Source organism: Nakaseomyces glabratus, chromosome F (assembly GCF_010111755.1).
Source record: "Nakaseomyces glabratus chromosome F, complete sequence".
In the NCBI taxonomy this organism is placed as follows: domain Eukaryota; kingdom Fungi; phylum Ascomycota; class Saccharomycetes; order Saccharomycetales; family Saccharomycetaceae; genus Nakaseomyces; species Nakaseomyces glabratus.
In genome coordinates this window covers 136,475-149,202 of record NC_088956.1, presented here as the reverse complement: position 1 = coordinate 149,202, position 12,728 = coordinate 136,475, and the positions used below count along the sequence as shown (strand labels likewise).

The following is a 12,728-nucleotide window of genomic DNA, read 5'->3' as shown; positions in this document are numbered from 1 at the left end:
CAACACCAGTGGGGGAGTAAATCGATGGCCAAGGATCAGGATGGGCCAAGCTTTTATGTTCCCATTGAACTCACTCTTAAACAAATTGTCAAAATGCAGGAAGTGTAAGTCATTTTGCAAAATTGTGGAAGAGCAGAAAAAAAGGTCTTCAAGTGTGTGACAAAGTCACACACCCAATGGTGAGTCACTAATGACAAATTGCTATGTATTATTGCGATCTATAAAGTATATACTCACAGGAACTTGCTCTTCATGGAGGTCCATCTTTCCCGCAGACGTGCGTACCCATGCTGTGCCTTGCTTATGTGCTCTTGATCTTGCTCGTGGGTTTGAGCCGGAGCTTGCAATTTCCGCGACACAGGGAATATCTTGTGCGCGCTGTCCCGGCCGTGGTAGAACCACTTGTACTGCCAGCACAGCTCGTGCGCCACCAGCTCACCGAACCCGAGCATCAGACCGTTCAGGAACGGAAGCACCAGGTTGATCGAGCTGCCCACCAGGTACCGCAGCACCCAGCGCACCCCGCGCACATCAGACGCCTCCACTTCCTCGAGCTCCCGCAGATCGCTCGAAGATGTAGAAGTAGACAACACACTGTTCTCACGTATCATGTCGGCCGTGTCTATCCCCTTCCCAACAAATATACAAACCAAATACCCGCATATAAGTATAACACAATCAAATCCTCTTCAAACTTCCCCTTTGCGGCCTTGAAAAGTCGCTCATCGCCCTTTTCAACGGAAAGGACCATGTGACCCGTCGCAAGGTATGTATGTTTATACGGATTATACATGTGATATAACACTATATACGTCTATCATGTGATATATACATCTGAACGGGTGGCAAATATCACTTTGTACAGATTACATCATGTGATCGATGGCGTCCCCCTCTCGCCTCTCCGTCAGCCGGTTTGGGCAAGTTCCCTCTCTCCCCCCCAAATTGTGAAGAAACATAAGCGTGAATACAAGATACTTCTGCAGTGCCAATTGAAATACCTTGACGTGCTTGGAATAAGTAACACATACGACATTGAGTAGCTGTATAAGAAAGCGATGAGTGGTTACGATAGGGCGTTGTCTATATTCTCGCCGGACGGGCACATTTTCCAAGTGGAGTATGCGCTGGAGGCCGTGAAGCGTGGTACCTGTGCTGTTGGTTTGAAAGGGAAGGACTGTGTAGTGCTGGGGTGTGAGCGTCGGTCGACGCTGAAGCTGCAAGACACCAGGGTTATTGCGTCGAAGGTGTTGCCCATCGACTCGCACCTGGTGCTCTCGTTCGCGGGCCTGAATGCGGACTCCCGTATCCTTGTGAACATGGCGCGTGTGGAGGCACAGAGCCACAGATTGACGCTGGAGGACCCCGTGACAGTCGAGTACATGGCCCGCTACGTCGCCGGCGTGCAGCAGAAATACACCCAGTCCGGAGGTGTGAGGCCCTTCGGTGTCTCGACGCTGATCGCAGGGTTCGACCCAAGGGACACAGAGAACCCAAGACTGTACCAGACAGAGCCCAGCGGTATCTACTCCTCCTGGTGCGCACAGGCCATCGGCAGAAACAGCAAGACAGTGAGGGAGTTCTTGGAGAAAAACTACAACAGAGAAGAGCCACCAAGCAATAAAGAAGAGTGCATAAGGCTCACAGTTAAAGCACTGCTGGAAGTCGTGCAGACCGGTGCCAAGAACATCGAAATCACAGTGGTCGAGCCAAACAACCAAGTGAGAGCACTAACTAACGAAGAAATTGCCAAGTACGTCGAAACCATAGAACAAGAGAAACAGCAAGAACAAGAACGGAGAAAGGCCAAATCCCAGGAATAGATTTTCAAAACCCTTCATGTATTCGCTTTAGAGAAGAGTAATATATATACCTTATTCACTCACCTTGGAAACGTATTTGACATCCACCACAAAATAGATATTTACATTTTCATCTCCATAATAAATATTTACATTTTCATCTCACATAATAAATATTTACTAAATCATAGCACCATAGATATGGATATAATATAAACCCCATTGAGAAGCTACATATATCACTTTTCCAAGGAAATAACTGCTGACGCATCAATAGACAAGGTAATCTCAGTAGAGGTAGGGACTCAGTTCCCAAAAAGTCGTCATTGATCCATCTGATACCTGTTTTGACATCTATCTGGGATGGCCAATATTTCGAGTAATTACTCCCTTTGTGCGGGATTCCTTAGAGCAAATTTCTGAAAAACTGGAAAAAAGTGAAAAAAAAAAAAATTCCAAAAAAATCGATGAGCTTGGCATAAATTAACTGGACTTTTAAATAATTAGTAGACATATTGCTGTATTTGGTGTTGTTGAAACGCGGTAAGCAACCCAATGTATAGTGGACTACTTGCTTAAGACGATTAGAAGTACGCTATTAACTTTGAACCAAGGTTTTTTTAATTGATACTTTGGCCGCTTTGAGAAGAAACACAGAGCCATTCCTGATTACACCTGGATTAACAACCTGACGACAGCAAACCCAACTCAGATATAGATATAATTTGTGGATGAATTTAAATCACATATAGCACAGAGTTTCAAAAGAAAAAGGCCAAACGACGACTTATAGATATATAGAGAGAGGTTACAGGAGGAAAAAGAGAGTGGAGAATAGTTGGAATTTCACAAAATGACTAATCCTATGAGTAACGAGGTACCTGCCGCCACCAGCAGTCCGACTTCCGGACTGACAGCAGTAAACTCACATCTTCATGACATAAAAGAGGAGAAAGAGGATCACGAAAACACTGTAATACACCATTCTCCTGTTGATTATATACCCGAGATCGAGGAAGAAACAAGGCTCGACGATACAGGAGATGTTTCAATAGAGAGCCAAGACATGATAAATGACACCGCAGAAGGTGACGCTGAAGAAGAAGAAAAAAAGCTGACGAACAGTTTTGATGAATTATCATTGTTACCACCGTTGCCACATAACGATTTATCATTTGACGTGATAAGAGCACAACAACTGGAGAACATGGAGAATGCAGCAGCTCTACAAGAACTGGATCAACGTGGCATGCTATTACCGGAACATACTCGCAACGGATTAGATGCACTAGCTGAAAGTCCTGAATCTATTTTGAGAGCACATTCTTCGAATTCACCAGATCGTTCAGCATCTCCTCCCCATAGAATGCCATCCTTGAGATCATCTACTCCACTGTCACCAATCGTTGTACCTAGTGCTGTTAAAGATAGTAGAACTTCCAAAATGATCTTGGATGATCTCGTCTCGAACAATGACGAACTGATAAATATACAGTCCTCGTTAGATTATAATTTGAAGAATAGCCAGGAATTAAACGTTGAAGAGATACAGTATCCATTGGAAAATCCTAATACATCATTTGATTTATCAAAAGCATTAGAAATACCAAATTCGTCTTCATCTCTCGGGAATAAGGGCTCATCTCCATTGAATACTACTCAGGAAAGCAATATAAGTGTTCCACCTTCACCAAAGATCACAAGTCCAAAGGCTTCTTTGAAGAAAAAGTTTTCAAATACTCTATTAACAACTGGTGGCGAGCTACCTAATATTAACACAAACACAAACGGCAACATTAATGGAATACTCACGTCTCAAAAACATTCCCCGACAGAATTTCCACAACTAAGTAAAGTTGCCACGGCGACGTCGAACACATCACTGGCTTCGCACTCAGCAACACCTGTTCAAGCAAGAACATCAATTTCTAGCAGACCAAGAAGAAGCACTTCAATAACGAATTCAGTACAGAGGCTTGTCCTTGAGACAGCTAACAACGATACAAAAAAACCATTGACAGAGAGAAAGCCATCGCTTAAGCGGTATACTAGTAGTATAAACACACCGAATACGGATCTAGATAATGTGTCCAGACTAGAAGCTCAACTATACAATCTACCAGCCGTAACAGGAACAATATCTAGGGCACCTTCGGTAAATTCTGGGAGAGCAAGGTCACAATCTCAATCAGTCCAACAAAAACTAGGCAGTACTGATATGCAGCCATTAGGCTTGGCAATAAGTACAACAGACCTGAATAGTATAGATTCTAAGACTAAACGACCTCCATTTCTCCGAAGGGCTTCAAGTGCTTTAATGAGGAAAGCCTCCATGAAAATGGGCAACGAAAATGCCAGTTCACCAATGTCACCCGTCACACCTTTACCTACACCAGTGACTGCCATTGATAAAAAGCCATATATCAGATCAACCTTGGGACGACAATTGAGCAGTACAAGCATAGCAACCGATGCGAATATTGATTACTCTGGGAAAACTGGTAGAAATGTTTCAACACCATTAATGCGCACATCCTCATTCAGTCATAAGATGAAGCGTGGATTAACTAGAATTATGAGCACTAATGGATCTAGTGCTAGAATTTCTAACAAACCACCTGCTGAAGTTGTACCATCTAGACACAGTCAAGATTTTCTAAGACATACAGTACCTGATAATAACAGCACCATAGACAACTACACTTTAAGAAATGGAAGTAATGGAGATAATTCAGATAACTCTGTTTTGTATATGGCCGTTGATAAGAGATACAATGGTGCGGTACCAAAGTCGAATTCCGCTGACTCTGCGAACATGGACTATTTCAATTTCCCCAAGACTGAGATAATCGATCCAAATTTCAAGACTATGGCCATAGATATGGATGCTTGGAAATCGCAAGTGCCTGTTATCAACGTTACAGATGGCACTTCGATCAACATGCCAGCTCGTCCGAGGTTTGACACAGAATGTTCAAAAGTGTTCTGTTTAGAGAATGTTAATGTACCGAGACATAACAGCAACAACAGTACGCCATTATCAGTCTCAACAAATAGCTCTCAGGCTAAATCAAATACTAAGGAAGAGAACCAGCCAGATAGTATCAAAGTGATGGATCTGAAAGATTACATCAAGTTCCTTTTCAAACAGAAGACACTTGAAGATAGTACCTATGAAAAGATAGAGAAGCAATTCATGGAAAGTGGTTGGTGCTCTAACTCCGATTTGGTGAATATCAGACATAAGAGATACTCTGTGAACAAAAAATGGGACGATGTGATCAATTTCTATCAAAGCAAAGTTGGCTAAATAACTCGATACTTCGGGCATTAGTAGTTCCGCAATTTTTTGTTAATGCTACATTCGTTATCGCTAGCATTAACCGGCATATAACATTTTAATATTCACTCTCAAATAGAATACCATATATCAAATGATAGACATTTTTACTAGCTGCATTCACCGATTGATTGCATATTTAATAACTTGAATCATACGTACAGTTGGAATGCCCTAATAATATACAAATAATATATTACGGGTCTGCCATAATTTTTCATAATTTGCAAACTATAAAAAGACAGTTTCTACAACAATTTATGTATTTTATAACATAGTTATCGGTCATATCTGTAGAAGTCATTCAACTTCAATTGAATGAGGACTCTCTGTGAATAACTGATTCCTGAGACAATAATTGGTGGAAAGACTTCACTCCAGGCGGAGTTTGGTCCGAACTCTTCTATTCGGATCTTATCAGAAGCTTTCGCACGAGTATGTGACAGTTTGGCCTCTATATATCTTGCCATAAAACCGATTCTAAATGATGAAAGAGGTAGCCTAGCATCGTCAGTCTTTATGGCTGTCGATGTCAGACTTTTTTTTGTGTAAAACAAAAAGAATGTGATTGATACATTTAGATTATACCTTTCAGAACCGCTACACTGATTTGAATCGCAAAACGTAAACTTATCTTAGCTAAAATCCTTATAATATGCGTAGAAAGTAATAATATAGTTTACAAAAACCAGTTACTGGATCCGTGTTACATACAGTACTCTGTTTACATCGGGATCACCATCGGTCTTGCTGAAAAACTGCCTTTGGGCTCAAATACAGTTTTGAAAAGTGTAAAAGACATAAAAGCTGAGTGTAGTACCACAGCATAGAGACAATCAAATCGAATTGGCCTTGGCAAAGGTTTATATAACTGCCAGTTGTACTATAATAAAGAAAAGACGTGCATGCCTACCATTAATCTAGCGTCTTATGTGGATGATGTGGACGATTTAACGCCCTCTAGGAAAAGACTGAAGATCAAGCCTGTCGACTACGATGTATTTAAGCCCGGCAGCATTGTCAAGATACGGCTTGAGAACTTTGTGACTTACAATTATACCGAGTTCAACCTTTCGCCATCACTGAATATGATCATCGGACCCAATGGCTCTGGTAAATCGACCTATGTATGTGCCGTGTGCTTGGGACTTGCCGGTAAACCTGAGTATATCGGAAGGAGTAAGCAAGTAGAAGACTTCATTAAAAATGGACAAGACACTTCAAAGATTGAAATTGTTTTGAAAGATGATCCCAATATCGATATTGAATTCCTGGGCTCTTCATTCCATAGAATACGAAATAATGGCAACTACAAGGGCTTATTAACCATCACCAGGAATTTAGAAAAAAGAACTAAGATAGGTAGAAACCTTGAAAAGCGTAGAACGCAAGAATACAGCATTAATGGATTACCGACAACTGAAAGTAACGTACGAAACTTAGTTAGCAAGTTCCATATCCAATTGGACAACCTATGCCAGTTTTTATCACAGGAACGAGTAGAGGAATTTGCTAAGCTTCGACCTGAAAAGCTACTGGATGAAACCATACGTGCCATTGATTCTGAACTATTATCAATGTTTGAAGTGCTAAAAAAGCTACAATTACAGGAAATAGAAATGTCAAATGAAATACAAACCAATACAGACAGCTTGAAAAAGCTCAAGACAGATGAGGAGAACTTTCAACAAGAAGTTCAACTATTAAATGAGTACCAAGAGACACTGGATACATTAGATAAGCATAAGAAATTATTGCCTTACCTTAAGATTCAAGACCATCGAGAAAAACTGTTAACATATAAAAGGCAAGTAGAAGGTGCAAAGAAGCAGTTACAAGAGTTTCAGAAGGAGAGAGAACCCTATATGCAGGTACTAGCAAGTCTAAATGAGTCTGATGCTCAACTTAATATAGAAAAAGAAAATATCGAAGAAAAGAAAGTATCGACAAAAAGGAAACTAGAAAAGACAGTGTCAAAATTGAATGCTTTACGAGAAGAGATTGAAAAGAAAAACTTACAAATCGAATACTATAAAGGAAGATCAAATAAGCTGAAAATAAAGATCGAAACAAAGAAGGAAGATATAGATAATATCAAACGTAAAATTTCTGATATCGAAACTCCTGAGGAATCTGAAGTTACAGAACTTGAAAGAAAGAGGAATGATTTGATAGAACGCGAAAGTCAGGTAAACTCTGAAATTGATGAAGTAGATACCCAAATGTCAACGCAAAATCATAACTTGGCCATCCTTGAGAGAAAAATGGTGGACAAAAAGTCATCTCTAACCAGCACAGATAATATTCACTTACTTGACCAATTGAATGACAGGGACCTAAAAAGAGCTGTTTTGTTCTTGAGGAAAAATAACGAAGCCAGAAAAGTAGTACTTGAACCACCTGTATTAACAGTTTCAGTTACACATAAAGATTTTGCTCCTTATCTAGCGCAATGCATTGATTATAACACAAGCAAGGCGTTCACACTAATTAATGAACAAGCTTACAATACGTATGGGAAAGAAATTCTCAAGCACTTCACAGCCAATACCAGACAATTGACAGGAAGAACTAATTCTCCACCTGTTTCAAGGGAGAGATTAAGACAATTAGGTTTTGAAGGATATCTTTCAGATTTTGTTAAAGGTGACAGTAATGTTATCAAAATGCTGTGTGAATTTCAAGGAATTGATCAAATACCAGTTTCAAGAAAGAAATTTAGCGCTGAACAATTAGAAGCACTGATTAAACCACAATCTAACAACCAACCGTTATTCAGAAAATTCATTCATGGAACAAACATGTTAAATGTTCGTTATTCAAACATGACTAAGCAAATGTATTCGGTTGAAATAGTGGTGAAACCGACCAATCTTTATCAGGGTTACGTTTTGAGTAGTGATGAGAAACAGAGGATCAATAATGAAATGAATGACTTAAAAAAACAGATAGAGGGAATAAAAAATACCATGAATCAATCAGCGGGTAAAAAGGCCCAATTAAAGATGCAACTGAATGAAATTTCGACAGCAATGAATGATATCAATAAAAAGTCGAGGTATATTTCTAATCTTAAAAGACAGAGATCTCAATATGAAGAGCAATTGCGATTTGAGAAAGAGAAATTAGAAGAATATAAAAAAGACATCCGAAAAGATACTGCACCCAAAATCCAGCAAATAGAGAAGTTGATAGGAGAGTCTTTAAAGTCTGAAATCGATTGTACCATCGAACTTGAAAATATTGGAAGATCATTGAGACACATACAAATAAAAAACTTGCAAGCAGATATAGCAATTTTTGAACATAACAATAAAAAAACTGTCGTAAAGAGCTTTTTACAATCTTTTGAGGAAAAGAAAAATGAACTGAGGGCAAAGTATGATGAGCTCAAGAACAAATATAAAGAATTGAGAGATACAGAGGAATACCGACAATGGAGACGGGATATCGATGCATATAACCAGGAAACAAAACAAGTTTTGAATGATTTAGCAGAAAAATATAGGGATGAAGATAAATTTAATCTAATTTATGTTGAGCAAATTGTAAATAAACTAGAATCCAAGATTCAGTTATCCAATCATGATAGATCGGCAGTGGCACTTTTAGAACAAACGAAAGCAAAAATAGCTGACTTAGAAGATAAGTTACCAACCCAAGTAAGAAAATGTAATACAATCAGGAAAGAAATGAGTGATAAGCAGAAGGTTCTAGAACCGAGACTTGAGTCAATAGTCAGTGGAATAGGCAGAAAATTCTCTGAATTATTCAAAGATGTTGGAACAGCCGGTGGTGTAACATTGAACAGGAAATCTAAACTGTTTAGTGACTGGAAGTTAGAGATAATGGTTCAATTTCGAGATGAGGGTAAACTAAGTGGTTTAGATAGCCACACACAGTCAGGTGGTGAAAGAGCTGTATCGACAGTGCTTTATATGATTGCATTACAAAAATTTACACAGGCTCCGTTCAGAGTAGTGGATGAAATCAATCAGGGTATGGACACCAATTTTGAGAGACTAGTTCACAAAGCCATGGTCCAAAATGCTTGTGAAGAAGGAACATCTCAGTATTTTTTAATTACACCAAAATTGTTGACTGGATTGAACTACCATGAAAAGATGAGGATCCATTGTGTCATGGCAGGTTCTCACATTCCTAATCCTTCTGAGGATATTCACATGGCACATCTCGGTGAGGTGTCTAACTATGATATATAAATCAGCTCTGTCCAGTTTCCATTTGGCTAATAAATATACTACGTTTTGCATATATAGACTTTTAAATTTTATGTTTTTGATTTAATTATTAAATATGTCTGGATTTACTGACAATTTCTGACAGCGAATGAAGCGATGCGTGAAAAAATGTCAAAGTATGGATGATTCAAAGGGTAAAAATAAGCTAGTGTTATAAATTTATAGTATATAATTCAGTTGGATCAAACTGTATAAGAACACTATAGCTACTGATCAATGCTCATATAAAATAAGGGATGCTATTAATTAAAAGGATAGAGTCATGCAGGCAATACTCGAGTACCGTGTTATCCAGTATACTCAAGTCAAAGAAGACCAGTATATTACCAAAACACCCTAGTAAAGGTCATGCCAATCATGTATGCGAACCTGCAGTGACTAGGTTTGCTCCATCACCAACAGGTATGCTGCATTTAGGTTCATTGAGGACTGCACTTTATAATTACCTGCTAGCGAAGAAGACTGGTGGTAAATTCATTCTGCGAATTGAAGACACTGACAGATCGAGACTTAAAGATGGTGCAATGGATAATATTTATAACTCACTAAAATGGTGCAATCTAAAATGGGATGAAGGCCCTTATTTACAAAGTGAAAGAACAGATATATATAGGAAACACATCAACCATTTAATTGAGACAGGAAGAGCATATCGATGTTTTTGTACCAAAGAGAGATTAGATGATTTAAGACAGTCCGCACTGCGGTTAGTGCCACCAACGAATGTGAGCTATGATAGACATTGTGCACATTTAAGTGAGGGGGAAATCAAGTCCAAGCTTGATCAAGGAATACCATTTACAGTGCGATTTAAAGCTCCTGAGAAGTATCCCCCATTCGAAGACTTGCTGCACGGCAAGATTGATTTACAACCACAGCAAAACCCATCCGATATTCGTTATGATGACCCAATACTTATGAAGTCAGACAATTACCCCACATATCATTTGGCAAATGTAATAGATGACCATGACATGAAAATATCTCACGTAATCAGAGGAGAGGAGTGGTTGCCATCTACACCAAAACATATAGCACTTTATGAGGCATTCGGATGGGAGCCTCCCAAGTTTACTCATTTGCCATTATTAACAACCACAGAGGATAAGAAGTTAAGTAAGCGCAGGAATGACATGTCAGTTATGAGTCTTAAAGAGCAAGGCATACTCCCGGAAGCTCTTGTAAATTTTAGTGTCTTATTTGGCTGGTCACCTCCCAGAGAACTAGCCTCAAAAAACCACGAATGCTTTACACTACAAGAATTTGAGAATCTCTTTGATCTTGACAGCTTGACCAAAGGAAATGCAAAAGTGGACATGAAAAAGTTATGGTTCTTCAATAAACAATTTTTAGGAAAGAAACTAGAGGATCCAACATTCATCGATGCAGTACTTCCGACAATTGTAAAGACAATAAAGGATAAATATGGAAACGTTACAGAGTTAGAGGAAAAAGTGAAAACAATTCTTATAGAGAACGGTAAAGTATTATCGAATATTAATGAGTTCGATACTGTGTTTTACTATTTCTTTGAGAAACCAAACTTTGAGAGCAATGAACAATCACAAGAATTTCTAAGCAAATACGATAATAAAGTGGCTAGTACTATACTTCAGTACACCCGTTCCATACTGTCTGAAGGTTCACTTACCAAAGATTTGGTAAATGATCTGTCATCGAAATTCAATGTGCCAAAGAAAACCATTTTCCAAACATTAAGGTTCGCCCTAGCCGGATCCCACCCTGGTGCAGCAGTTCCAGTACTTTTCAAAGTCTTGGGCGTCAGCGAGGCTCAGGAAAGAATTGCTAATGCAATCCAAATACTAGAGCAATAGTCTATGAAATTGTTGTAAGCTTCCTCGTGAGCTCCCTGTGAGCTTCCCGCTTACTCCACGTAAAGTGAAGTTAATGGGAATGCATTGCTATTCCATGGGGTTAGCTGTACTAATCACGTGAATGTTCTAAACTTCGATTTTCCGTTCTCAGAAAGTATTCGGTAGATTTGGAAACTGAAGTCGTACGGAACTGTCTGAGTTATATGAACTTCGAGAAGCATGGAAGGTCCCACTCCCTGCCCTCTCAGGGTGCCCCTTCCTGCACAGAAGGCGTTGTACCGTTTCCAACTAGAAATTTCTCGAACCTGCAAGATATCAGCTTGGGGGAGTAAGGAGGGGCAATTCGTACGGGTGTTTCTCAGTCTCCCCATTCTTCCCTTTTTTTTCCATTGCAAATGACGTATGGGGGACAACAGCAATTTCTCGAGGATAATAGCCAAAACTCATCAATTGTTTGAAAGTCATCGCCAATAGCACACTAATCACAATTGTTGAAACTGTATAAAAGTTTAATACAAATAATCCTGTACATACACATCACAAGCTGTACTTGCAGCGTCAATTACAACTACTTCAGTAGCGCAACCATATTCGAACCGCAGATATTTGTAACAATACAATAAGATAACCACAAAGGATGTTTGCTGCAATTGCTTCTGGTAACCCATTGCAGATGAGCGAGGAAGTTCCAAACTCCAATGGAATGCAACATACTATTGTACTGAGCTCTACAAAACCCAAGAATTACTCTCACATATCATTGTTTATATTACCCAATGTGACCTTCCCTGCGGAGTACATAGCAACCGTTTACTTCAAGTTGACCCCAACAGAGGATTTCAAACTGTTTGGCTACTTGAGCACCGAGAAGCCTAGTGCTATCTTCAAGGTCAAACTCCCCCAGAGCCAAACTACGCCCACTCCCAATGATGGCCTAGGGGAGATCGACATGGGGGATGACGATGACATCAGCATGCCAGCTAACGGACCTACAACTAATCATAACATATCTCAGTTGATCATAGGTATATCTATAGAGAACAGAAATGAAGGAATGACGAAGATAATGGAATGGAAGCAGCAACAACAGTTGGCCAGTAGTACCGGTACGAACTCTCTAGTGCTAGCCCGCGGGAACAACAATCTGGGTATAAATACAGTAGGCCAACTGGCAAAAGTGTACCCTTTACTTACTCAAGAATTGGCAGGCAAAATTGTACAGCATGCCTATAATTACTTGACCGGTTTTCTAGATGACAATGGAAACGTATCCATAAAAAGATTTGATGGCTGGTGGGACAAGTTTAAGAATAGGCTAGCTAACGATGGGTCGTTCCTGGACGAGGTTACTGCAACATGATTTTTATTCAGCGTTTTCCTATACTGCGCTAGAATTTATTATCAAGTTTATTATTGTGCATGCATAATAAGAAAACAGTAGGACTTTGGCAAGCCAAAAATATGACAATAATTTCTCTATAACTATATC

General features: G+C 39.4%; 6 protein-coding genes across 6 annotated transcripts; 5 read left to right on the top strand and 1 right to left on the bottom strand.

Annotated features, from left to right (window-relative positions):
- Positions 1-233: 233 nt before the first annotated feature.
- MIM1 (Mim1p) lies at positions 234-611 on the bottom strand (the record flags this gene model as incomplete). The annotated part of the gene is made up of 1 exon (XM_446027.1): positions 234-611. One exon carries the CDS (start codon positions 609-611, stop codon positions 234-236), a length of 378 nt encoding a protein of 125 aa, XP_446027.1.
- A 447-nt stretch (positions 612-1,058) lies between these two features.
- On the top strand, positions 1,059-1,823 carry PRE6 (proteasome core particle subunit alpha 4; the record flags this gene model as incomplete). Its single annotated transcript, XM_446026.1, has 1 exon — positions 1,059-1,823. One exon carries the CDS (start codon positions 1,059-1,061, stop codon positions 1,821-1,823), a length of 765 nt encoding a protein of 254 aa, XP_446026.1.
- Positions 1,824-2,655: 832 nt separating this feature from the next.
- Positions 2,656-5,112, top strand: GVI51_F00979 (uncharacterized protein; the record flags this gene model as incomplete). Its single annotated transcript, XM_446025.1, has 1 exon — positions 2,656-5,112. One exon carries the CDS (start codon positions 2,656-2,658, stop codon positions 5,110-5,112), a length of 2,457 nt encoding a protein of 818 aa, XP_446025.1.
- Positions 5,113-6,047: 935 nt separating this feature from the next.
- Positions 6,048-9,365, top strand: SMC5 (DNA repair ATPase SMC5; the record flags this gene model as incomplete). The annotated part of the gene is made up of 1 exon (XM_446024.1): positions 6,048-9,365. One exon carries the CDS (start codon positions 6,048-6,050, stop codon positions 9,363-9,365), a length of 3,318 nt encoding a protein of 1,105 aa, XP_446024.1.
- A 275-nt stretch (positions 9,366-9,640) lies between these two features.
- On the top strand, positions 9,641-11,239 carry MSE1 (glutamate--tRNA ligase MSE1; the record flags this gene model as incomplete). Its single annotated transcript, XM_446023.1, has 1 exon — positions 9,641-11,239. The coding sequence occupies one exon, from the start codon at positions 9,641-9,643 to the stop codon at positions 11,237-11,239; it is 1,599 nt and encodes a 532-aa protein (XP_446023.1).
- A 637-nt stretch (positions 11,240-11,876) lies between these two features.
- Positions 11,877-12,599, top strand: OPI10 (Opi10p; the record flags this gene model as incomplete). The annotated part of the gene is made up of 1 exon (XM_446022.1): positions 11,877-12,599. The coding sequence occupies one exon, from the start codon at positions 11,877-11,879 to the stop codon at positions 12,597-12,599; it is 723 nt and encodes a 240-aa protein (XP_446022.1).
- Between the last annotated feature and the right edge of the window lie 129 nt (positions 12,600-12,728).